We start from the raw sequence: 26,402 nt of genomic DNA, 5'->3' as shown, positions 1-26,402 counted from the left end.
AGACTTCTGGCCCTCAGAACTGTGAGAGAATACATTTCTGCTGTTCTCAGCCACCCAGTTTGTGGCATTTATCAGAGCAGATTCAAAATATTAATCCAGAATGTCAAAGCCGAATGAGAATTGGGGGCCAGATATTTTTAAACTGGAATGCCTAAAATTATTTGGCATATCCCAGAGGTGGGAGAGGCAAGATCATAAATTTTAGCCTTCAGAGTCGAATAAACTAGGTCCAAATGTTGTTTCAACCACTGTCATCAGATCTTCCCAGAGCACTTTCCTGTCTCACTGAGGAGGGGGCTGGAGGCAGGAGAACCATCCGCAGACTCTGTAAGAGGTCAAATGAGAAAATAGCAGGGCTTGATTCAAGGCAGAGGGAGTAGGGATAGAGAGGAGAGCACAGAAAGGAAGTAAAACCACTCACATTTATTGAACACTTACTATGTGCCCTGGTGACTCAGCCAGTAAAGAATCCTGCAATGTGGGAGACCTGGGTTCGATCCCTGGGTTGGGAAGATCCTCTGAAGAAGAGAACAACTACCCACTCCAGTATTCTGGCCTGGAGAATTCCATGGACTGTATAGTCCTTGGGGTCACAAAGAGTCAGACACAACTGAGTGACTTTCACTTTTACTGTGTGCCAGATGCCATGAAAAGTGCTTTTGTGTGCATTATTCATTTAATGTTCTCAGAAACTCTATGATGTACTGTTCCTACTTTCACTTATAGATTAGGAATTAGGGGCACAGAGAAGGGAAAAGATACGTCCAAAGAAATGCAGCAAATAAGGTGCAAACCAGAATCTAAGCTGTTCAATCAAAGCTGAAACACAGGCTTGACAGCAATAGGCTAGTAGACAAGGCTCAGGTGGTGGTGTACCGTGTAAGGGGCTGCACCCACCCTGTATCCAGTGAAGGTGTGTGTTATCTGCAGAGATTTAAAAATACTAAGAAAACAGAATAGAAGTTAGTCTTTTTATTATCATGATAGGCCAGTGATTCTGAACAAAGAGCTTTAATACTTCTCCCTGCCAGAGCAGAGTGCGCCCAACATCCCCCTTATGCTACTGAGTTTAGCAATCATTTTGGACCAATTAAAACCACTTATGTGGGCAAGATAGATATATATCTGTTCACTGGGCGTGTCAGCCTTTTTCAGTGCATGACAGTGAAATCCTCAGAAACACCCTATGTGGCATGCTTTGGTTTATCTCAGTTTTCCATAGGTCATGGACAGGTTGGCATTTTGTTCCCAAGTCATTGGTTCCTCCAGATGACTCTCGCTAGAGGGCAGTAGGTTGGCCAGGACCCAGAGGGGCCAGTGGGGATCAGTGTGCCCATGTCTGGAAGGCTACTTTTTTCCATCTAAGCCATAACGTACATGTCTGTGTAGCCTCATCCAAATGCTTACAAATGAAATCAGAAGAAGCAGAAATGTGTTCTACTGTCATGTGTGTGTGGCTTCTGAATACCTATTTCTAGACCCATTTTCTCTCCAGACTTCTAGATTTATGGTGCCAACTGCTTATCCCCATTTGAATGCATACTACACAATTCAAATGCTAAATGCTCCAAAATTGGTTATTAATGTCTCACCTTTTTGTCCTGGCACGGAAAGCAGTCTGTCCACTCTGCCCAGTTGTCCAGCTGGCAGGAAACAGCTGTAGGGGTGAAACTCTCAACAGCTCGACTGACTCTCCTAAAGAAACAAAAGACCTCGATTCAGGTTTTAATTTTTTATCATGATCATTTTAACTTTTGTAATTATAAATATGAAAAGGTGTTTTAATATGATGGCATCTTCAGTTCAGTTCAGTTCATTTCAGTCGCTCAGTGGTGTCCGACTCTCCGCGACCCCATGAATCACAGCACTCCAGACCTCCCTGTCTATCACCAACTCCCAGAGTTCACTCAAACTCATGTCCACAGAGTCGGTGATGCCATCCAGCCATCTCATTCTAATAATATGTAAACAGATACTGAATTTTTCCCCAGAATTATTGAGGCATAGTTGATAAAAAATTGTATGGTATATTAAGATGACTGGTGTGATAGTTTGATATACATATACATTGTGACACGATTATCACAATCAAGGGAAACATATAACTCACCTCCCATAATTACCTTTTTTCCTTTTTTGGTGTGCTAAGTTATGACCAACCTAGATAGTATATTAAAAAGCAGAGACATTATTTTGCCAACCAAGGTCCGTCTAGTCAAGGCTATGGTTTTTCCCGTGGTCATGTATGGATGTGAGAGTTGGACTGTGAAGAAGGCTGATCGCCAAAGAATTGATGCTTTTGAACTGTGGTGCTGGAGAAGACTCTTGAGAGTCCCTTGGACTGCAAGGAGATCCAACCAGTCCATTCTAAAGGAGATCAATCCTGGGTGTTCATTGGAAGGACTGATGCTAAAGCTGAAACTCCAATACTTTGGCTACCTCATGCGATGTGTGACTCACTGGAAAAGACTCTGATGCTGGGAAAGGTTGGGGGTGGGAGTAGAAGGGGATGACAGAGAATGAGATGGCTGGATGACATCACCGACTCGATGGACATGAGTTTGAGTGAACTCCGGAAGTTGGTGATGGACAGGGAGGCCTGGCATACTGTGATTCATGGGGTCGCTAAGAGTTGGACATGACTGAGCGACTGAACTAAACTGAACTGAAGACATTTCAGACTTACTCTCTTAGCAAATTCCAAGTGTACACTATGCTATTACTAACTCTAGTCACCATGCTGCATGCTAAAAACCCAGAAATTTTCATCCTATTGAGTCAGTTCCCAGGCAGGCTGATAAGAAGTCCATGGTCCCCGAGGAGGTGAAAGTAATTCTCAAGGAGGAGGAAGGGACAAACATCTTTCTTTTTTCCTCTCTATATTCCTTAGTCTTAGCAACATAGTTTTTTCTGATGATTACACAACAAACAACTCAGTTTAAACTCAGTTCAGTTCAGTCGCACAGTCGTGTCCAACTCTTTGCGACCCCATGAATCACAGCACGCCAGTCCTCCCTGTCCATCACCAGCTCCCGGAGTTCACTCAAACTCATCTCCATCGAGTCGGTGATGCCATCCAGCCATCTCATTCTCTGTCGTCCCCGTCTCCTCCCGCTCCCAATCCCTCTCAGCATCAGAGTCTTTTCTAGTGAGTCAACTCGTCGCATGAGGTGGCCAATGTATTGGAGTTTCAGCTTCAGCATCAGTCCTTCCAATAAACACCCAGGATTGATCTCCTTTAGAATGGACTGGTTGGATCTCCTTGCAGTCCAAGGACTCTTAAGAGTCTTCTCCAACACCACAGTTCAAAAGCATCAATTCTTCGGTGATCAGTTTTCTTCACAGTCCAACTCTCACATCCATACATGACCATGGGAAAAACTATAGCCTTGACTAGACAGACCTTGTTTGGCAAAGTAATGTCTCTGCTTTTTAATATGCTATCTAGGTTGGTCATAACTTTCCTTCCAAGGAGTAAGCGTGTTTTAATTTCATGGCTGCAGTCAGCATCCGCAGTGATTTTGGAGCCCCCCAAAAATAAAATCTGACACTGTTTCCACTGTTTCCCCATCTATTTCCCATGAAGTGATGGGACCAGATGCCATGATCTTAGTTTTCTGAATGTTGAGCTTTAAGTCAGCCTTTTCACTCTCCTCTTTCCCTTTCATCAAGAGGCTTTTTAGTTCCACTTCACTTTCTGCCATAAGGGTGGTGTCATCTGCATATCTGAGGTTATTGATATTTCTCCTGGCAATCTTGATTCCAGCCTGTGCTTCTTCCAGCCCAGCATTCCTCATGATGTACTCTGCATATAAGTTAAATAAGCCGGGTGACAATATACAACCTTGACATACTCCTTTTCCTATTTGGAACCAGTGTGTTGTTCCATGTCCAGTTCTAACTGTTGCTTCCTGACCTGCACACAGGTTTCTCAAGAGGCAGGTCAGGTGGTCTGGTGTTCCCATCTCTTGAGGAATTTTCCACAGTTTATTGTGATCCACACAGTCAAAGGCTTTGGCATAGTCAATGAAGCAGAAATAGATGTTTTTCTGGAACTCTCTTGCTTTCTCCATGATCCAGCGGATGTTGGCAATTTGATCTCTGGTGCCTCTGCCTTTTCTAAAACCTGCTTGAACATCTGGAAGTTCAAAGTTCACATATTGCTGAAGCCTGGCTTGGAGAATTTTGAGCATGACTTTTCTAGACTGTGAGATGAGTGCAATTGTGCAGTAGTTTGAGCATTCTTTGGCATTCCCTTTCTTTGGGATTGGAATGAAGACTGACCTTTTCCAGTGCTGTGGCCACTGCTGAGTTTTCCAAATTTGCTGGCATATTGAGTGTAGCACTTTCACAACATCATCTTTCAGGATTTGAAATAGTTCAATTGGAATTCCATCACCTCCACTAGCTTTGTTCGTAGAGATGCTTTCTCAGGCCCACTTGACTTCACATCCCAAGATGTCTGGCTCTAGGTGAGTGATCACGTTATCGTGATTATCTTGGTCATGAAGATTATTTTTGTACAGTTCTTCTGTGTATTCTTGCCACCTCTCCTTAATATCTTCTGCTTCTGTTAGGTCCATACCATTTCTGTCCTTTCTTGAGCCCATCTTTACATGAAATGTTCCCTTGGTATTTCTAATTTTCTTGAAGAGACCTCTTGTTTTTCCTATTCTGTTGTTTCTTTGCATTGATCGCTGAGGAAGGCTTTCTAATCTCTCCTTGCTAATCTTTGGAACTCTAGATACAGATGTCAACTCTGTACTAAGGATTATATAACAACAGTGTATTCTGCTTGAGGACAGTTTCTCCTTCTTGAAAACCTTCTGGCTAAACCTGTTATCTTAAAATGTAAATTATGGGAGTGGGTCTAGTAAGATCTTTAGAACCTTGAGACTTTCTTTTGATTTATTTTAATAACTAATTTAAAAAGTATATAACTCCCTTGCTTAGACTAGCAAGGAGGGGTACTGTTTGCCCCCCTTCTGATGTATATGTCAGAAGCTTTTGCTGTCCCTTTTTCACTTTAATAAAACTCTGCTACATAGACGCTCTTGAGTGATCAAGCCTGGTCCCTTATCCCAAAGCTAAATCTTCTTCAGAGATCATGAATCCGACATCGTTCACCATAAGCTATCACTATGACAGAAAGTTTATATCCTGTGACCAACCTCTGTCCATGTTGTTCTTGCCCCAAGCCCCTCTATTCTCTCTGGTTCTATGAGTTAGACTTTTTTTTCGATTCCCACATATACCTGAGATCATGCAGTATTACCTTCTTTCTGTCTGGCTTATTTCACTTAGCATAATGTACTCCAGGTTCATTTACGTTGTCACAAGTAGCAGGATTTTCCCCTTTTTTATGGCTGAACAGATGCTTAATTTTTTTTAATTTGTATAGGTTGCCCATTGATTTGGGCACCTGGGTACTTGTAGCCACAATACATGAAACAATATCACAATATATATTCCCTTAAACCTTCAAATTATCCAGAAGTAGGAGTGGGGATAGAGCAAGGAAATGAGAGGAACATTCATAAAGACACAGTTTTTCTTACTTGGAACCCTGGGTTGCAGTAGTATTTCCAATACTTGATTAATTCTATCATCCTTCTTAAAAATTGCATGTGCTGTTTTTAAAACAAAAGATATATGGCCTATTGCTCTTTCTATCCATATATTTTATTGTGGCAAAATATACATAACATAAAACTTATACTTTACCATAATCATTTTTAAGTGTATAGTTCAGTGGCATTGAGTACATTCATATTGTTGTACAACCATCACCAGCTTCCATCCCCAGAACTCTTCTCATTTCCATGCATCAATTTTGAGATGTAAAATTTAAGCAAATAAAAAATAAATAACTGTGCATGTTTTCCCCTCAGTCAATCACAGTTTTAAGAAATAAAGAATAAAAATATATTGTGCCTCCACCGTATGCAAGGATGATGCTGTAGTGCTTCAAAACTCAGTCTGATTATGCCATGAGCTGGCCCTCATAATGAATGATTTCCCCCTAGGCTGCCACCCCATACAGGAAGCCCTAGGATCCTCAGGAAAGTGGTGGTCACATTTATCATTGGTTCTCAAACTTTGGTCCTAGGAACCCTTTATACACTAACATACTATGAAGACTCTGAAGAGCTTTTATTTAAGGGAACTAGACCTATTGATAGTCACAGAATTAAAAATCAAAACAGAAATTTTGAAGTGTTTATTTTCCCATTTAAAATCACTGTGAAATTGTTACATGTCACCATGTATTCTTATTTAAAAATCCATTTCCAAGAAAAATAATTATTGAAAAGTGTTATGTTTTATGTTTTTGTAAATCTCTTTGATGTCTGGTTTATAGGAAGCAGCTAGACTCTCACCTCTGCTTCTTCATTGAATATGTTGCTTTAATTGAAATCTATGAAGAAACGCCAGCATCATACAGTTATGTAGTTGAAAAAGTAATATAGTTGAGGTTTTAATAGTCTTCTCAGACAATTGTGGGTGTTCTTTGATGTTACACCAACACTTTAAAAGCAGTAATTTCTTAAATGTTAGTTGTAGCTGTAATCTGAAAGCCTATCAGCGAATTGTTTAATTCTCTGTTACATTAAAACTCATTGGTCTGTGTACGCTTTAAATGGGTCCAGTACCCCTCCATGGGCTTCCCTGGTGGCTCAGTGGTAAAGAATTCATCTGCCAGTGCAGGAAATATGTGTTCAGTCCCTGGGTGGGGAAGACCCCCTGGAGAAGGAAATGGCAACCCACTCCAGTATTCTTGCCTGGGAAATCCCATGGACAGGGGAGCCTGGTGGGCTACAGTCCATGGAGTTTCAAAAGAGTCGGACATGACTTAGCAAGTAAACAACAACACCATCCATACATAATTTTTATAACAGCAAACATTGGAAATTGAGAAAACAATGGCTCCCTGAGTGTATGTATCTTAAAAACATCCACATATTTCAATATAAAATATTTAAAAGTCAAATTTATTAATATTAACAGCGATCTCAAGCTCATAGTAGTGAATATGTTTTCCAAAATTTTAATTTTCATTTGAAAGCCCAAATTTTGTCATTGGTAACAAATAATGCTATCTGTTTTCCTGGAAGTAATAGGCCCTTTGCTCATTTTTGAGACAACGTCTCCCAATTTTCTTAGCCTGAATAACAGTAGTTTGTCTAGCAGTCATTTTGTCGAGTAAAAAGTGTTCCAGGAAAAAGACATCAACATTGACTTAACTCAAACAGTTGCTTTTTCTCAAGACAGTCATCATACTCAGGTACAGTAGAAGTTCTATATGCATCTTTTTCATTTGGTCACAAATAATATTTAAATAACATGTTTTCAAAGATTGTGTTTTAATAAAATTAACAATTTTAACTGTTTTAAGGAATTTTCTAAGTGAAACAGCTTCTTTCCTATAAGTTTGACATCACTGCCTTGATTTGTGTCAAGGCCACAGTAGCTTTATTCAACATTAATTTTATACCATCAGGACAAACATAAACACAGTGAAAAGAGAAAATGATATCTTAGTATTATTGTGATATTGTTTTGAATTCCCAGATACTGCCCTAATAAGATCTTGGGGACTGCCTACAGTCTGCAGACCACACTTTGAGAAGCTCTGATTTACAAAATGATGTTAGTATAGAACACCAGCTCTATCATCCCTTCAAAGAAAACTTTCGTGCTCGGCTGATCGTCTTCATCTCTTCTCCACTTCCTCTCATCACCCTGGGAGACCTCAAATCACTATAAATGAACCACTCAGTGCTGTCTGCTCTGAGTTGGTCCTTTTCTTCCTCTTGAGTGACTCTTTTCTTTGTTCCATTATCTTCCATGATTTCATCCTGGACTTTTGCTCTCTGAAACAGCTTCCCTTCCAAATGACTAATTCATGGGTCACCTATGAAGTTATTTGGGGCTCCACAGCCTCTTTTCCTTCTATCTCTATATGCTCAAGGATTCCTGTGAACTTTTCTTGGACCTCACTGGGGCCTCCACTGACACCTAAGATTTCTCTCTAGCAATAAGACCTCCCCTATTTTCATTTTCCTTCACAGTTTTGATTTCATGGCCCTTCATTTTAAAATTGTAATTATGTCCTGAATTCCTGGACCCCACTGTTCTGTTGATCACACCTACCCATGAAACCCAGTCTTGAAAGAATCCAAGTATCTTTCTCCTGGTTAATTCCTAGGTATCTTCAGCCTCATCATAAACATCAGTTCCTTAGGAAAACATTCCTCAATGCTCTGACAGATGAGAATCTCTTTTCACATGATTTGGTCAATTTCTGCACATTTTTGTCTCAAAACTTGGCACACTTATAATATTTGTATAGTTTCTGCCATCTCCACCAGATCATAAGCTGTATGAATGTGGGTACTTGTACTGTTCACATGTTTGCTACTGAACTCCCAGAACTTATCTTGGTGCCAGACCCAGGGAAGGTGCTCAGTAAATATTTAGGAAAGTAAAGAAAAGAAGAAAGGGAGAAAGAGAGAAGGAGAGGGAAGGAGAGGAGAAGGAGGGAGAATTAAAGGGGATGGAAAGAATGAAACCAGTTTATGGAAAATAGAAGGGCATTGTTTAGAAATTTATTTGAACTTAATTTCCAGTTAGAATCTAATTAAATAATCCTGGTGTCTAGACATTCAGATGGCTCAAGGTTTGGTCCATATGTTATTTTTCTAATAGATTATCCTAATATGAAAAGTTTGAAGCATAGAAACGTGGAGAAAAGCAAGGGTTCTAATCACCAAAAGATGGGAGAGAAGTTACAAGGGCAGAGGTTTGGGAGCCGAAAATGACTACAGCATTAGTTCTGCGTCTCACTGTAGAACTGTCAAGATAATGTCATTGTAAGCCCACAGAGACGGCATTATGATGTCAGAATGGAAGGAAACAGTATTAATGGATGGAAGCAACAGTTTAGACAGAGCAGCGCTGTGTTGCTGTAGTTTTAAAAGCTGTGTGACATGATGTCTAGACAGAGGCACCCACAGTCATGCTATCACTGAAGCAAGACTACAGAAGGCACACACGAACCATTCATTAAGTTGTTACAGGCTCCAACCTTTTAGCCAATATCAATATGACTGGCATTTTCTCTTATCACGCCAATGTATTTTTAAATGTAGTTTATTTTTTGTAGATTTTGAAAGTCGTGCACTCTCCTTAAGAGAACATAGAAAAGATTATAAAAGAAAAAGACTGTCCCAACTTTCCACCACCATTAATTCTGTTTCCTTTCCTTCTTTATTTCCATAAAATAGTTGAGGTCATACTATTACATTTTTATATGCTTATCTTTCCATTTAATATTATCAAAGAAATATAACTTTTTATGATGACTGCACATTGTTCCATTCCACTAACATTAAACAATTAGAGTATTGAGCACCCAGTTTTTCTGTATTCTAAGTTATTTATTGAAGACACATCCTGTAGAATAAGATGGCTAAATTGAAGGATACAAATGGTTTTAAAGTTTATGACACATATGGCCAAATGGCTTTCCAAAAGAACTGTATCAATTTTTCAATTACTTAAGGAATATTTAATAAATCTGTGGCCTAGTAAATCTTGGCAAATAGTTTGAAAGCATCTCCAAGCTACTGAAAATTTACTCAAACAGTAAGATTCAGGAGTCTTTGATTCTAGTCTTTACTTGGCATCTACCTTGATGTGCCTCTCTGAGCAGAACCCAGAGAGGCTTTTAAGTTTTTCTTATGTAGAATCAACACAAGGAAATATCGTGGTCTGTGCAGGGTTCCTTCCACTCTGCACAGTGTGCTTTGTGGAGTACTGCTTCCTGAATTATGCACTAGAGGTGGAAAAGGAAAAGAAGCAAAGTTACCTGGTCAAATAGATTTGGATAAATTGCATACAACATACTGCTCTTGGATATTTAAATGTCCAATAATACATTAAAGGTTCTGAGAAGTTCTGCATTTTAATTTACTTAATCCAGCAGTTACCCAATTTTTGACCATAGGTCATTTTTTTTTTCATGTAATAAGACCATACCGGAGAAGGCAATGGCAAGCCACTCCAGTACTCTTGCCTAGAAAATCCCATGGATGGAGGAGCCTGGTAGGCTGCAGTCCGTGGGGTCGCTAAGAGTCGGACACGACTGAGCGACTTCACTTTCACTTTTCACTTTCCACTTTCACACATTGGAGAAGGAAATGGCAACCCACTCCAGTGTTCTTGCCTGGAGAGTCCCAGGGACGGGGGAGCCTGGTGGGCTTCCGTCTATGGGGTCACACAGAGTCGGACACGACTGAAGTGACTCAGCAACAGCAGCAAGACCATACAGCACAGTTGAAGAAACACTGATATAACAGAAAGGGGTTTAGAGTATACCAAAGATGTATATAATCCAGATTCTGCTACTTAAAGCTGAAAATCAGAGATGGTAAAAACTTGTGAGGCTGTTTTGAATATGGGAATAAGATTACATATGCAAAGCCCTAAGCATCAGCCTGACATACATGCTAGTTTCTTCTCTATAACCTTCTCAACCCCAGACATGCCCATCAAACTCTTCATCTTCATCAAAAACATATTGAATGCCCACTCTGTGGAGTGCCAGAGACTAGTGATATGCTTCCCACCTGCCTTTTTAGATAAGGTGACATATTAGGCAAAAGGCCTAAAACCTGGAATTGAATGTGGCCATCTTAGCAATGTAGATCACAGAATAATTAATTAGCTACCCATCCCAGGTGAGACGATCAGAAAGCCCAACCCCAATTACTTCCAGTGGGTCATCCTAATAAATTGGCTATGCTTATATTCAAGGCTAATTGTCACTAATTATACATCCTTGAGCCACTCCCATTCAGCTACATGGAAATTTACCTCATGAAACAAGTATTGAAAATTTGACTTTCAAAGTGCTGAGTCTCCAGTGACCTCCATGTTGCTAAATTCAGTGGAAAGCTTTCTGGCTTGGTCTTAATTGCTTTCTGTTAACCAGCATTTCCTTCTTGAAATATTTCTTCTCTTGGACTTCTTCAGCACCAAACTTCCTTGCTCCCTTCTTACCTCTGTGGCCAGTTCTCTTTGATGTCTCTGAAAACTAGAATCCTTCAGGGTACAGTCTTGCCTTTTTGCTTTTCTCATTTTTGAGAAAGTGGGATCCATGTCCTGGGCTTCTCATACCATCTGTGGCAATGCCTCTAGATTGAGATCTTCAAGCTTGGAAATCTTGTTTTGTTAATCCAATTGTCCCATTTTATATCTCCCCTAGTGCCTCTCAGGCATGGTGAACTTAATGGTTCCACGTTTAAACCCTTAATTTTCTACTTTTAACTTGTTCCTCTCTCAGTTTTACCCAAATCAGTAATTGGAACCACCCTAACACACGGTTGCTCAAGCCAGGTACCTAGCAGTGGTCTTTAATTCCTACCATCCCCTCACACCTATGTCCAGTCCTTTGGAAATTTCTGTCAGTTTAAGATGTATCTCAAATATCTTCCCTTCTACCTATCTAGACTGCCTCATCCTAATTTTAGACACCATTATCTCTCACCCAGATCATTGCTTGGCCTCCCATGGTCTGAGATGGTCCACTCAGTTTCCTCCAATCTTTGCTCTGCACAGACACATTTTAAAGGGAGAAATCAGATAATATCCGCCCTGTAGAAGACACTCCATGTGATTTTTTGTTTGTTTTTCACTACACATAGACTAAAATCCAAATTCCTCATAAAGGTGCCAAAGGATCTCTGTGATCTGGCCCCTGACCACCTTTCTGACATCTTGTCAGGACACAATCCCCTGATCGTGTGCTGTTCCCATCCTGCAGGTCCTTGAATTGACAAGCCATTTCCCCTGGGGTTCCTAGCATGTACTGACTTCTCCATTCTCCCTGCTCTTCACATGGTTTCTCCCTCCTCACCATCCTCCATCTCTCAGCTTAAATTTTAACCACCTCCACAAAGAACCCCCCACTTGCCTATTTTTAGATTGCTCTAGACAAGGTAACAGGCAGGAAGGTCAGGGGTCTCCAAATGGAGGAAATAGGCTGCAAGTGTTAGACATTTTTCTCTCTCTCTCTTAAGCAGCAGAAGGAAACAAACTACAAGTGTTAGATGTTTTTCCCCCTTCTCTATACAAATTTTAAAGGGTTTCCTTTAAAATTCTTTGTTGCCATAACACATACCTGGTTCCACCTGAATTTAACTTTTCTCAAACATTGAGCGTTTTTCTTATGGAAATGTTTTTCTTAAACTATGTTAATAAACTATGTATTTACCCCAGACTCTGTTTTTAAGTTGGTTCCACCTAAGACTCAGAACCCACTTGACAAACCAGTATGTTTTACTCATGCAGTTGTTCTCTTAATCTATGTTAATGAAACCATACATTTGCTTGGAAATCTGCCTTTCTTCAAGATTCATGTCAATCATTTTATGACCTGGGATGACTCACCTTGTGCCAATATTATCTCAAAATGCATGTTGTGGTTGAGGGATCTGGTGCCACTCAGTTTTGAGACATCTCCTTTCTCTAATTAACAGCTTACTGTTAGGTATATAACATACTGCAAAAGGCTAGCAGGGCGGCACTCTTTCTGCCCCCTTCTGATGTCTATGTCAGAAGCTTTCTCTATCTCTTTTATACTTTAATAAAACTTTATTAAGCTTTTGTGTACAAAAGCTCTGAATGATCAAGCTTTTTCACTGGCCCTGGATTGAATTCCTCTCCTCCGGAGGTCAAGAATCCCAGTGTCTTTCACAGCTCAGCAACAACCTTTCACTCTGATAGTCTCTATTAAAGGACCCTTTTTGTTTCCTTCATAGTATTTACCACAATTTTTACTGAAGTGTTCAGTTTACATGTTTATTGACTTATTCCATCACTACACTGTAAATTCCATGAGAGTAAGGACTTTATCTGTTTTGTTTGCTATGTACCATACCTCTTTTTTTGTTTGTCTATACTACTAAGTCATGTTGGACTCTTGCGACCCCCAGGACTGTAACCAACGAGGCTCCTCTGTCCATGGGGTTTTTCCGGCAAGAATACTGGAGAGGGTTGCCATTTCCTTCTCCAGGGGATCTTCCCAATCCAGGGATCGAACCCAGATCTCCCTCATTGTGGGCAGATTCTTTACCACTGAGCCACCTGGGAGCCCATAAGCATACCTGGAATATATATTAAATGAATAATGAATGAATGAGCAGTATCTACTGTGTTCCAGGTACACATAGAATTCCACACAGAACTTCTAGTTCTGACCCTTTTCCAGGCTCTCCTGCAATATATGCATAATACTCTTTCTTCCACATGGAGTAATCACATCCCATCCATCTGCCCAGACTGTCCCAGTTCAGTTAGGTCTCATTTCCTCCAGATGGTTTTCTGCGTCCCACCGTGCATATTAAGTCTCATCAGTCATGTCTGACTCTTTGCAACCCTGTGGACTGTAGCCCACCAGGCTCCTCTGTCCATGGGGATTCTCCAGGCAAGAATACTGAAGTGAGTTTTCATGCCCTCTTTCAGGGGATCTTCCCAACCCAGGGATTGAACCTGGGTTTCCTGTCACTCCTACAGTGCAGGTGGATTCTTTAATGCTGAGCCACCAGAAAAGCCCACCTATCCTCTGCTAACATAATCCCACATATGTAGAACCTCCCACACTTTATGTTCACCCCTATACTACAAATTCTGCAAAGTAGGGGATTATGACTCTATTGATCACTGTGGTCCCCTAGTGCTGAACACAGTACCTGGCATACAGTGGGAATTCAATAAAAACTTTTGTATGAATATATCATCTCATTCTACCTTATATAATTTAAACTTTATCAGATTCCTGTGGAATATTATGTCTATTTTTTAGATAAGTAAAACAGATTCAGAGGAAGATGAAATAATGTGCTTAAAGTTATAATATATTGATAGTACGTGGTGAAGCAAGAATTCAAACCAAGACTTTTTTTGACTCCTTTGAACGAAAATGAATGAATGAATAAATGAACAAATGAATTTAAAAAAGTATCTACTGTGTTCCAGGTACACTTAGAATTCCACACTGAACTATATATATTTAGAAAGCATTCCAGTATATACTAGAATAAATTCCATATTGGAAAACATTCCAACATATATTCCAGTATATATTGGAAGATTTTTAGAAAACATTTCAATTTATACTGTGAAAGATTGCTGACAAAAGGGAAATAAAGTAATAAAAGTAATTTTCTAAAAGCTTACCATGTGCCAGCTTCTATGATCAGTGCTTTATGTGAACTCTTTTAACTCTTGACAAGCTCATGAAATATGTATTATCTCTATAGATGAGAAAGTTAGCCTTGAAGAGTTTAAGCAACTTACCCAAGTTCCATAGCCACTAAGAGGTGAAGCCAGGATTTAAAACCAGGTTGATCGCACATCAAAGCCCACACCCAATGCTGCTTGAAGTACAGCTAGAGATTAGTTACCCCGAAAGAAAAAGAGTGTCCATAGTAATGAGACTCATTTTGAGTCACATCGACTACTGCAGTTGTTTATATTAGCTGAAATTTCATGTAGCCTGAATACATATTGATTTCCAGTCATCTGGACAACTACAGAAAATAGTCACATGGCCCTGGCCCAGGATACTTCGGTGAATACTCTGATGCCCATGAAATAAATAAGAGGAGAGTGATTTAAATTTCATTAGGCTCCACTGCCTATTTCATCTGTTTAGAGAAACAAACAGACCCTTGTAGTTATTCTGTATGTTTGAGATCTTCACTTGTATTTCTTTAACCCCCCTCCCCAAGGGACTTATGTTCATTCTTCATCGGTGGAAATGTTGGATTGGAAATGGTATAAAAGTCTTTGGGTATCTTAATTCCAAATTAAATATTTATTTTACTTTTTAAAAAATATGTTGGAGTATATATGGTTTATAATATTGTGTTAGTTTCTGGTGTATAGCAAATTAAGTCAGTTATACACATACATATATCCACTCTTTTAGATTCTTTTCTCAATAGGTCATTTCAGAGTATTGAGTAGATTTCCTTGTGCTATACAACAGATCCGTATTAGTTATCTATTGTATATCTAGTAGTGTGTATATGTCAATCCGAATCTTTCAATTTATCCCCCACCACTTATCCCCTCTGATAACTGTTAAATTTGTTTTCTTACATCTGTGACTCTATTTCCGTTTTGTAAATAAGTTCATTTGTGCTATTTGTTTTAAATTTGGGTATTGTTGCTTTACAATATTGTATCAGTTTCTACTATACAACAAAGTGAATCAGCTATATGTATATATATACCCTCCCTCTTGGATCCGTCTCCCACCCATACCCCATCTCACCAATTTAGGTAAGTGGTATAAAATGATGTTCATATTTCTCTGTCTGATTTATTTCACTCAGTATAACAATCCCTATGTCCATCCATGTTGCTACAAATGGCATTATTTCATTCTTTTTATGTCTGAGTAATGTTCCGTTGTATATATGTACCACATCTTCTTTAGCCATTCCTCTGTTGATGGACACTTAGATTGCTTCCATGTCCTAGGTGCTGTAAATAGTGCTTATCAAAATGGGTGCTCAGTTTTGAAAAGATTTTTTTTCTGATGGGTGAGGGTAGCAATAATGGTGTAATAATACCGATCTAGGAATTAGAAGGCCTGACTGTGCCACTAGGAAGCTGTATGAAATTGCTTTGTTTCCCCTCTGGCCCTCAACTGCTGGGGATAATGATTACAACAATCTCAGAGGAAAATAATAAGGATTGAATTTGTCAGTACTCATAAAATGCATAGAGAAAACAGTCTGGTTGTTATTTAATATTCCACTTCTCTTTCTGGGACTCAGTTTCCTTATCTGTAACATAAGTGGATTCAATGTGATGTCAAAGTCCTTCCCAGTTCTAAAGACCCATGAAATAAAAGTGATGGAAATCGCAAACAACAATTTTAGGAGAGTTATTTTAAGTATATTAAAGGGAATCATAAATATTATGAGAAGTGAAAGATGTCAAAAAAGTACCAAATGAAACTTTTAAAGCTGAAAAATTATAATAACCAAAATGAAAGATTCATTGGATGGGCTAAAAAAAGAAAGATTAAATATTGCAGAAGAAAAGATCAGTAAACTTGAAGATATGATAGTATTTCCAAAATGAAACAGAGAAAAAGTACTGCCGAAAACAATTTTTTAAAAAAAGAAGCAAGCCTCAGGGACCTGTAAGATAATATGAAGTAGTTGACTATATCTACAGTCAGAAGGAGAAGAGAGGGTATAGGGCAGAAAACATATTTGAATTAATAAAGGCAAATTTCCCCCCAAATTTGATGAGAACTAGAAATCCACAGAATCACACCAAGGCACATCATAATCAAACTGCTGGAAATCAATGATAAAATATTTGATTCAATTTTTAAAAAAAGTTTGACACACAAAGAATAACAAAGTAGACTTTTCCTCAAAGACTATACAAGCCAAAGATAGTGGGATGATATCTTCAAAGCAATGTGGAAGGGAAAGAGGAAACTTTTCATGTAGAATTTCATATTTGTCAAAGATATCCTTCAAAATAAAGAGCTCTTCTGACTAATAAAAATGGATCATTCACTCCCCAAAATTCATTCTGACCATAAGAAAGGTCAAAAGAAGTTATTCAGGAAAAATAATAATGGTATCAGAAGTGATGTGATATTATTTGAAGGTAGGCTGTGATAAGTTAATGATGAATGTTGCAAAGCTTAGAGTAACAGCCAAAATAAATAAATAAAATAGAATTGCTAATAATTGATTTGGAATTAGAAAAAAAATAAATCTAAAAGAAGACAAAAAAGGAGAAAAACAGAAACAGATGTGACAAGTAGAAAACAAATAGAAAAGTGGTAAACCCAAACCCATAGTATCAGTAATTACATCTTATATAAGTGGTATAAATACTATAATTAAAAGACAGAGATTGTCAGACTAGATAATAAAGTAAGACCCACCTATATGTTATCTGCATGAGTCATACTGCGAAATATAAAGAGTCAGATAAGTTAAAACAAAATATTGGGGGAAAAAATCACCATGCACAACCCAGGGACATGAAAGCCTTTTGTAATGATAGAAGGGCAAATCATGTATAAACCTATATATAGATAGATAATAAGAGAGCTTCAAAATACATGAAGTAAACACTGATAGAACTAAAAGGAGAAACAGATAAATGCAAAATATAGTTGAGGATTGCAACATTGTACCCTCAGTAATTGTTAGACAAGGAGGTGAAACTTGAGCAGCTTTAACAACCAACTTAATGAGTTTGAGTGAACTCCGGGACTTGGTGATGGACAGGGAGGCCTGGTGTGCTGTGATTCATGGGGTTGCAAAGAGTCGGACACGACTGAGAGACTGAACTGAACTGAACTGATGAATGACTTAAAACTGCACCCAACAACAGATGAGAGCACACTTTGAAGTACCCGTGAAATATTCACTAACAGCGTATTCTTTGTCGTATAACAAACCTCAATAAATTAAAAGGATGGAAAAAATCTTTTAACTTTTTAAAGCAACACACATGCTGAAATGTATTTTTTGTATAAAACACATACAAGACAGTCGTGATCTTTGAGCTGAATATTATAATGTCTTTTCATCAACATTATCTTAAAATATTTTTTCTCAAGCAATTCCATTTTTCTAAGAATTTATAATAATGCTGTAATAACACACAGGCAGTATAGTTTATTATAATGGTAAGTATGAGCTTATAAAAGTAAATGTATGCCATTAAAAATGTAAATATATACCTTCTGTTTTCAATGTTAATGTTTATATAAGATTTTATTTGAGAAAAATAGTTATTTATTTTGCCATTGTTAAATTATCTTAAAGTTTAAAATCACAGACTAATCCAAAAGATGCATACTAATTGGCACATTACAGATTTATTCTCATTTTTATCAACCATCGGAGAGAAGAAAAATACCCCAAAAAATGACAATAACAGTCACATAGCACCACTTGTAACAGCTGTCATTGAATGCTTATTAAGTACCAAGTGTCGTTTTAAGTACTTTTATGCACTTAATTGTTCCTGTTACTTGCCTCCCACTTTAAAGCCCAGAAAACTTAAATAACTTTCCTAAGATCACACAAATAGTACATGCTGGTGCCAGAATTTGAACCCAGTCAAGTTATTTCACAATGTAGTTTTGCATTTGCAAAGCCAGGGTCAAACACTCTGGCATTAGACACAAGACCTTGTGATTTCCTACTTCAGCACTTTGCAACATATTTAATTGGTTTTCTTTTGCCTTGACTTCAAATTTGCCTCTTCACTGGTCTGTCTTACTTGATGAGTTCATCAAACATCAAGACTCTTTGTTCATTTTCAAAAAGGATTACAATGATAAGCTTTTATAATTAAGGGTATTTCAGCAGAGATTTCCTTTACCACAGTTCTCTGGCCTTTATCTTCTAATTATTAGAGATGAATTTTCTGATTTTTCAAAATGGTATTTGCTTGAAATACAAGTTGCAAATTAACTGCTTGTAAAAATGCCTTTCCCCCTTCTGAACTGTTGTTAGTTAAAGGAAATCTCTTGCTTAGCATTTAAAAGCAATAATGATTCAAAATTGAATCATCCAACAAGAATTTTAATAAAATAGCTCTACTTGAAATTTTCAATGTTTAGGAGACAGGGACGCCTTTAAAACTATCCCACAGGTAAAATAAGAGGCTATTTAAGCACTGCAAAATACTTGATGTTAAGATTAAAAAAAAAAAAAAAACAACAACACACACATGAAGCCAGTTTGGGATATTCAAGGAAAAGGAATGCATAAAATGCAGTGTACATAGATAAATATCTCTTCCATTCATTACTCCATAGGAAAAGCTTGACTTTCTGGAATGAAATGACTCAGTATCTTTATAGTCTCTTATGTTTCCCAAGATAATTTTATATACTTTATCTAATTTTATCCTCCCCCAAACACTATGAGATGTGTATTCTTATAATTCACAAATGGACAAGCAGAAGTTAAATATCATTCAAGAGAATTATCATTTATTAAGTTGAATATATTTTATATCCAGGATCTTATTTCATGTTCATTAAGGCTATCCAGGTGGTGCTAGTGATAGAACTGACCTGACAATGCAGGAGACATAAGAGATTGAGGTTCTATCTCTGGGTTGGGGAGACTCCCTGGAGAAGGAAATGGTAACCCACACCAGTATTCTAGCCTGGAGAATTCCATGGACAGTAGAGTCTGGTGGGCTGCAGCCCATGGAGTCGCAAAGACTCAGACACGACTGAAGCAAATTAGCACGGCTCTTACAGAAGCGGTATTATCATTTTCATTTGACCAATTGAGAAACAAGTGCAAAGAGATTAGGCAATTTCATCCAGATGACCCAGCTCCTAAGTCTTGGATTTGCACCCAGGCCTATCTGACACCAAGTGAATGCTCTTTTTACTGACCTGGAGTCCTTCACTGAATTAGTAATAGCATGGGAAAAAGTCACGTTCCATCCTAAAACAGCCTGTTGCAAAAATGACAGCAGCTCATTTCCTGGCTAAGTAACCCTTTAAATTGCAAATTTTGCAGAAGCTCTTGGCCAACTCACCAGTTCACCTTCTCCTGTATGGTTACCCGAGGCTGATAAGTCATCAAAAATAAGAGGAAAAAAGCAGCAGCAAACATCTCATCCAGGAGCTACCAACCTGTGTTACCTAGAGAGGAATAAAACTACTCAGGGAGCTGGAATAAAAGACATCTACAATCTGGGATCTACCTAAAGTTTGAAACTAAAAGAAAACCAAAAACTCACTTGATTCTCATTCAGATATGGTTAATTACTTACTAGGGTATTGATTAGCCAAATGCCCTAAAATCCTACACACCAAAGGCCACTGCCCCTCAGATCTTTGGAAAAACAATATACATATGGTTGAGGATAGGAGGATATTTATAATAAGCAATATTAGCTGAGCAGAGGGATCTTATTTTCAGAATGAGGCAAAAATCAAAACAAGATATAGCTCCAGAATTCATGATCTTTTAAAGTAGCTCCTGGAATTTCTGAGGTCAGATCAATTTGTTTTGTAAGACTGAAATAAGGCTAATACTGGCATTTCAACTCAGCCATAAACAGCCAGCAAAATACAGGAAATGCTACTGGTTACATGGGGAAGTTCTCCAATGTATTGCCAAACATCTAGGGTCTGAGAAATGTGGATAATTGAATGGGCTTTCCACATCATCCAGACATTAGGTATCATTACCATCTTGTTTTTATTTTTTACCCTTTTTTTTATATTAGAGTATAGCCAATTAACAATGTTGTGATAGTTTCAGGTAGACAGCAAAGGGATTCAGTCACATATATACATGTATCCATTCTTCTCCAAACTCCCCTCCTATACAGCCTGCCACATAACATTGAGCAGAGTTCCCCTTGCTATACAGTAAGTCCTTTTTGGTTATCCATTTCACATATAGCAGTGTGTACATATTCATCCCAAACTCTCTAATTCTCCCTTCTCCCTATTCTTCCCCCTTGGCAACCATAAATTTATTCTCTGCGAGTCTGTTTCTGTTTTGTAAATAAGTTCACTTGAATCATTTCTTTTTTAGAGTCCATATATAATAAGAGATGTCATACAATATTTCTAGCATAGTTGTGTCTTTAGGGAACCAGATGCCTTAAATGGACATCTCCAGAAGCATCCTCTAGAATTGTAACACCAGCCACACACTGGACTGATGACGCCATGTCTCCATACTTTCTCTTACTTGTCCAGACATAGTCATAAATCAATTACATAGAGATGGATAGAAAGATAATAATTGAACGTGTGTCAGACATTTCATTTGTCCTATCTTACTTAATCCTCACACTAAGTTTATGAGATGGAAATGATTCATTTCATTTTGCAGTTGAAGAAATGAAGATCCAGAGAAGTTAGGCTGCTCAGGAATAGAAAACTGTCTTGATATCCTCAGCAATCATTAGATTCTATCATTAGCAGGATTGGCCAGTACCCTCATTATTCATCTCAAAATTATTTTTTGAAAAATGTACTGAATAACTTGCAGGCCTAAGAAATTTGTACCTGGTTTAATTGTGGAGATTTAAACAAGGTCCTCAGTTGTTATTATCTCTATTTCTTCAGAGATTAAGGTGCAGTTTGACAGAGGTGAATACGAATTATTCCAGGCCCTAGAAACCACGCCCCCTCCCCCACCTGCCCCGTCGCTGATTTCTGTCTCTCTCTTCCTCCGTGTCTTTGTTTTGACTCCTGAGTCCTCTTGGCTGTAATTTTACAATCCTGACCTAGTTGGAAAACTCAGTTCTTTTACTTTTTCCTCAGGTGATCTAGCCATGACTAATACCTTGTAATGCTTTTACTGTGGATGTGATGTGAGGTGTTATATCTGGACACCCTAGGGGCAGTTCTGGGAGGTGCACCTGGAACCCACTTCTTTCCACCAACTCCCTAGGTGCCTCCGTCTTCCCTCCAGATCCATCCATAGTCCAGAGTCTGAACCAGGTCAGCGGCCCCCTGGGCGTGTGGCTCAGATTTTCCTTCCGCACTTCTGCAGCGATTCTTGTGGGGAGCAGACCTCTCCCTACAACAGGGGTCTCAGTGGCAATGACTTTGCCTCTTGGGCAATATTTGGGAATTTCCAGGGACTTTTATGGTTGTCACAACTTTGAAGGTTGTGTGGCTGGCATCTAGTGGGTACTAAACATCCTACAGTGCAGAGGGCAGGTCCCCCAACAAAGAATTCTCTAGCCCCAGATGTCAATAGTGCCAAGGTTACGAAACACCACCATAAGGCTGGTCTGCCCTTCCCTGACCCCTGGAATCCTGGTGAATTAAGTTTCTTCTTCTTTATACACGCAGGTAATATTGTCTTTTTTTGTTAGATCAGTTCCTTCTCGGCATTTCCCTGTGCAAGTCCTCTCAACCAGGACTTCAGTGGCACTCAGGACTCCTCCTTAACTTCAGGTAACCTCTCTCACCTTCCACACCTCCAACTTGCTTCCTTAAATCCTATAATATTTTCCCTCTGAGCTTCTCTCCTTCACTTTCCCTTTGATCCATTTCGGGGCCTCGGCTCTCTCCTAAACTTATCTGATAGACTCCTAGGGTGCCTCTGTTTCACCTCACTCCAACCTTCCCTATGCATTACAGCTGGATTCACCTTCAGGAAAGCTGGATCTGAAAACATCACTCTCCTGCTCAAAGACCTTCTGTGGATCCTCCATTTTCCGTGAGGTTAGAAGTCCAAATTCCTCTAAAGAAGCCCAGTCCATCTTTGCAACCTTATCAGCCACAGCCCTCTAATTATCCTGCACATTATGGTCTAGGTTCCCCTCACCTTTCTCACACTTTCTCACTGTGATCTTGCTCATGCTGGATCTGGATGACTTTAATCCATTATCTGCTACCCTTCAGCCAAGTGTTTTCTCAAATAGCAGGTCCATCATAGAGCCTTGGCCGATGGCCCCATCTGGAAGGTGTCTCCTTATTATCTTTGAATCTTACAAATACATCACCAGCACTTTTCATTTTTGCCATATGTTATGTTCTTTCAACAGAGTGCTGTGTATTTTGAGAATGAAGGTTTCTCGAGGGTAAATTCTGTCTGATTCTCCTTTGTTGTCACCCTTATCATTGACCACTGAATCTTTCCTAAGAAATATTGAGTGATTAAGTGATTGACCAAAGGACTAAAAATACTTTATTATTTCATGGTAGTTTCAGATATATTTTCTCATTTAATCCTCAATATAATGTTGTAGATAAATGTCATTATTCTGAAGAGAATTCTGAGAGTCAATGATACAGTGATTAAGCTAGAAAACAGAATTAAGAGATAGAGTGCCACTTTTTGTGTTTTTTATAAATCTCCTTTAATGTATTTAATCTTTACATGATCTTGCAAGATCAGTAATAACAGTGTTGTTTTGCAAATGAGGATATTGAATTTCAGAGTACTTAAGTACTTTGCCTGCAGTTGCACAGCTGGTGCGGAGTAGGTGATGGCACCCCACTCCAGTGTTCTTGCCGGGAGAATCCCAGGGATGGGGAAGCCTGGTGGGCTGCCGTCTATGGGGTTGCACAGAGTCGGACATGACTAAAGCAAGTTAGCAGCAGCAGCACAGCGGGTGATTCTGAGTCATGGGTTTATTTGTCCAGCTTTAAAGACTCAGAAGTTTTTGGTCTGGTCACACAATGACTAAAGCAATGTATAAGGGCTAACACCTGGGTCTTCTAGCTCCAAGTCCAGTTCTCTGTTCATTATGCCTTAGCTTAGAGAATGAATACCATTTTCAAAGGGGAAAAGCAAAATAAAGTGAATGGAGAGAGGCTCACAGGATAGTATCAAGAGAGAAGCTAAATCCGATGGGATCGTTCCCTGCCTCTGTGACTAAGTGTATGAGTGCAAGTGTGTGTGTGTGTGTGTGTGTGTGTGTGTGTCTGCGTCTGTGTGTCTGTGTGTGTATGTGTGTGTATGTTGGAATGGAGGCAGGGCACTCATCTATTTTCAGCCAAAATCTTCTAAGATGAATGGGAAATGCCAAAAAATTGTTAACTTTGCATATGCGGATTTCACCTTAATTGTAGCATTCTGTTATCAGAGATGGATAGTTATAAAGTATCAGGCAAAGTAGACAGCGAGATGGCAGTTCATTTTGAAAACATATGGGTTGTCTCAGGGAAACACTTTCCACTATCTAAATCAGCTTGTGAGTTATGGCCTGAGAATGGAACATGTCCTGTGTCAGCCCAGACTCTCACTGCAGGGTGACAGCCAGGCCTGTGCTCTTTGAAAAGCTACAGAAGCCCTAGGCCCATTCCCCAATGCTGGGCCTGCACGGTGCTCAATGCAGACACATCAAAGTTCTGCAAAATGAATGCAAATAGAGGCAATTTGCTAGAATGGAAAGAGTGCAGCTGTAGGTCAGAAGACAACATTAACCCATAATTGTTTCCTAACCTCGGTTTCTTTGTCTGTAAGATGGGTGAAATAATAACTATCAGGATAGGACTGAAGAATTGTAGAGGAAATTAGAAAATATATCCTCAACTGGGAATTCTGAACATTAGAACTTGTTTATTAAAACAATCCTTACCCTTCTTTTTGCTCCTTCTTCTCGATACCGGTTTATCTTTCATAGTGTGGAAGCTTTCATTTAAGAACCAAGGAAGGGGGAAAGTGGAAGAAAGGTGGGGCCTGGCAAAGAGAATGATGAAAGAGGATGAAATAAATGTGGGAGGTTCATGTCTCCAGATATCCTGGGCTTGTTGCAGGAAAATGGAGCACGAGAGAGTGGTCATGTCTCAGGTATTGGGTGAGTCCCTGGGACAGGCTGCCAATGAGGGTTTTTAACTTCTCGCAGGAAATAATTCAAGAATGGGTCATGGGAAGCTGAAAGCAGGTTTACTGAGATACATGTTCCATCGGCAGAATGAGGTCTGTCTCAGAAGGAGAGAGCAACCCAAGGGCTTAGAGTCATCTTGGAAAGTGATAGTGGCCTGAAATAGTGGGAAGTTAATTTTCATGGTCTGGGTAATTTTATAGGTTAATGAAAGGGAGGATTTTTCAAACTATTTTTAGGAAGGGGCAGGGATTTCCAAAAGTTGGGCCACCATCCACTTTTTGACCTTTTAAGGCAAAGGAGAAGTCCCAGCAAGACGGTAGGAGGGGCACAATGGTGTTTAAAATCAGATATCATACCCGCCAGAGAGGCTCAGAGGGCACAAAGAAAAACTCGTGCACACGAGAGCCAAGGGAGAGGAGCCGTGACCTCCCCCAGAGACTGGGCCAGCCTGCCTTTGAGTGAGTGTCTCCTGCGGAGGCACACTCAGCAGCAGCCTGCCACAGGGACAGGGGCTCTGACTGCAGCAGACCCGGGAGGCATGGCACGTGACGTGAGTCCTCTTAGAGGAGGTCACCATTAGCCCCACCATAGAACCGCCCAGCAGACGACCCACAGACTGGAGAACAGTTATACCAAAGAAGCTCTCACACTGTTGCAGAAGTTCTAGGGCCCACAACAGACTTCCCAACCTGGGGGTCTGGCAAAGGCACTGGGAAGCCCCAGGGAATTTGACAGAGGGATTTGATTACAGAAGTTCCACTGCACTGAGGACACAGACTCTTGGAGGGCACAAACAAAACCTTCTGCACACCAGGACCCCGGAGAAAGGAGCAGTGACCCCACAAGAGACTGAGCCAGACTTGCTGTGAGTGTCCAGGGGTCTCCTGCGGAGGCGTGGCCAACAGTGGCCTGCTGCAGAGTTGGGGCACTGACTACAACAGTCCTGGGAGCCGCAGTGTGCTGGCATAAGTCCTTTTTGGCCTCAAACCAAACTTCAGGGAGAGAGCACAGCCTCACTCATCAGCAGAAAACTGGATTAAAGATTTACTAAACACAGCCTTGCCCACCAGAACAAGACCCAGTTTTCCCCACAGCGTGTCCTTCCTATCAGGAAGTTTCCACAAGGCTCTTGTCCTCATCCATCAGAGGACAGACAGAATGAAAACTATAATCACAGAAAACTAACCAAACTGATCACATGGACCATAGCCTTGTCTAATTCAATGAAACTATGAGCCATGCCATGTAGGGCCTCCCAAGATGAAAGGGTCATGGTGGAGAGTTCTGACAAAACGTGGTTCACTGGAGTAAGGAATGGCAAATCACTTCAGCATTCTTGCCTTGAAAACCCTATGAACAGTATGAAAAGGCAGAAATATATGACACAGAAAGATAAACTCCCCAGGTAGGTAGTTGCCCAATATGCTACTGGAGAAGTGTGGAGAAATAGCTCCAGAAGGAATGAAGAGGCTGAGCCAAAGTGGAAACAACACCCAGTTGTGGGTGTGACTGGTGATGGAAGTAAAATCTGATGCTGTAAAGAACAATATTGTATAGGAACGTGGAATGTTAGGGCCATGAATCAAGGTAAATTAAAAGTGGTCAAACAGGAGATGGCAAGATTGAATATCTACATTTTAGGAATCAGTGAACTAAAATGTACTGGAATGAGTGAATTTAATTCAGATGACCATTATATCTACTACTGTGGGCAAGAATCCAGTAGAAGAAATGGAGTAGCCATCATGGTCAACAAAAGGGTCCGAAATGCAGTAATTGGGTCCAATCTCAAAAACAATAGTGTGATCCTGGTTCGTTTCCAAGGCAAACAATTCAATATCACAATAATCCAAGTCTAAGCCCCAGCCCTGATGCCAAAGAAGCTGAAGTTGAACAGTTCTATGAAGACCTTATAGAACTAACACCAAAAAAAGATGTCCTCTTCATCATAGGGGACTGGAATGCAAAAGCAGGAAGTCAAGAGATACCTGGGATAACAGGCGAATTTGGCC

The 26,402-nt window shown here is 39.6% G+C and overlaps 1 protein-coding gene across 1 annotated transcript in view; it reads right to left on the bottom strand.

Moving 5' to 3' along the window:
• C8A (complement C8 alpha chain) overlaps positions 1-19,697 on the bottom strand; it is an 82,576-nt gene extending 62,879 nt beyond the window's left edge. The window contains exons 1-2 of the mRNA XM_055403806.2: positions 19,621-19,697; positions 1,593-1,695 (exon numbers count right to left, since the gene is read on the bottom strand). Coding sequence (XP_055259781.2) covers positions 1,593-1,695; positions 19,621-19,697 — 180 coding nt within the window. The remainder of the gene's footprint in view (positions 1-1,592; positions 1,696-19,620) is intronic.
• Between the last annotated feature and the right edge of the window lie 6,705 nt (positions 19,698-26,402).

Source organism: Moschus berezovskii, chromosome 4 (genome assembly GCF_049115385.1).
Source record: "Moschus berezovskii isolate FMDL1 chromosome 4, NW_MosBer_1.0, whole genome shotgun sequence".
Lineage (NCBI taxonomy): Eukaryota > Metazoa > Chordata > Mammalia > Artiodactyla > Moschidae > Moschus > Moschus berezovskii.
Note: the sequence above shows the minus strand (reverse complement) of the source record. Positions and strands in the feature narration are given on the sequence as shown.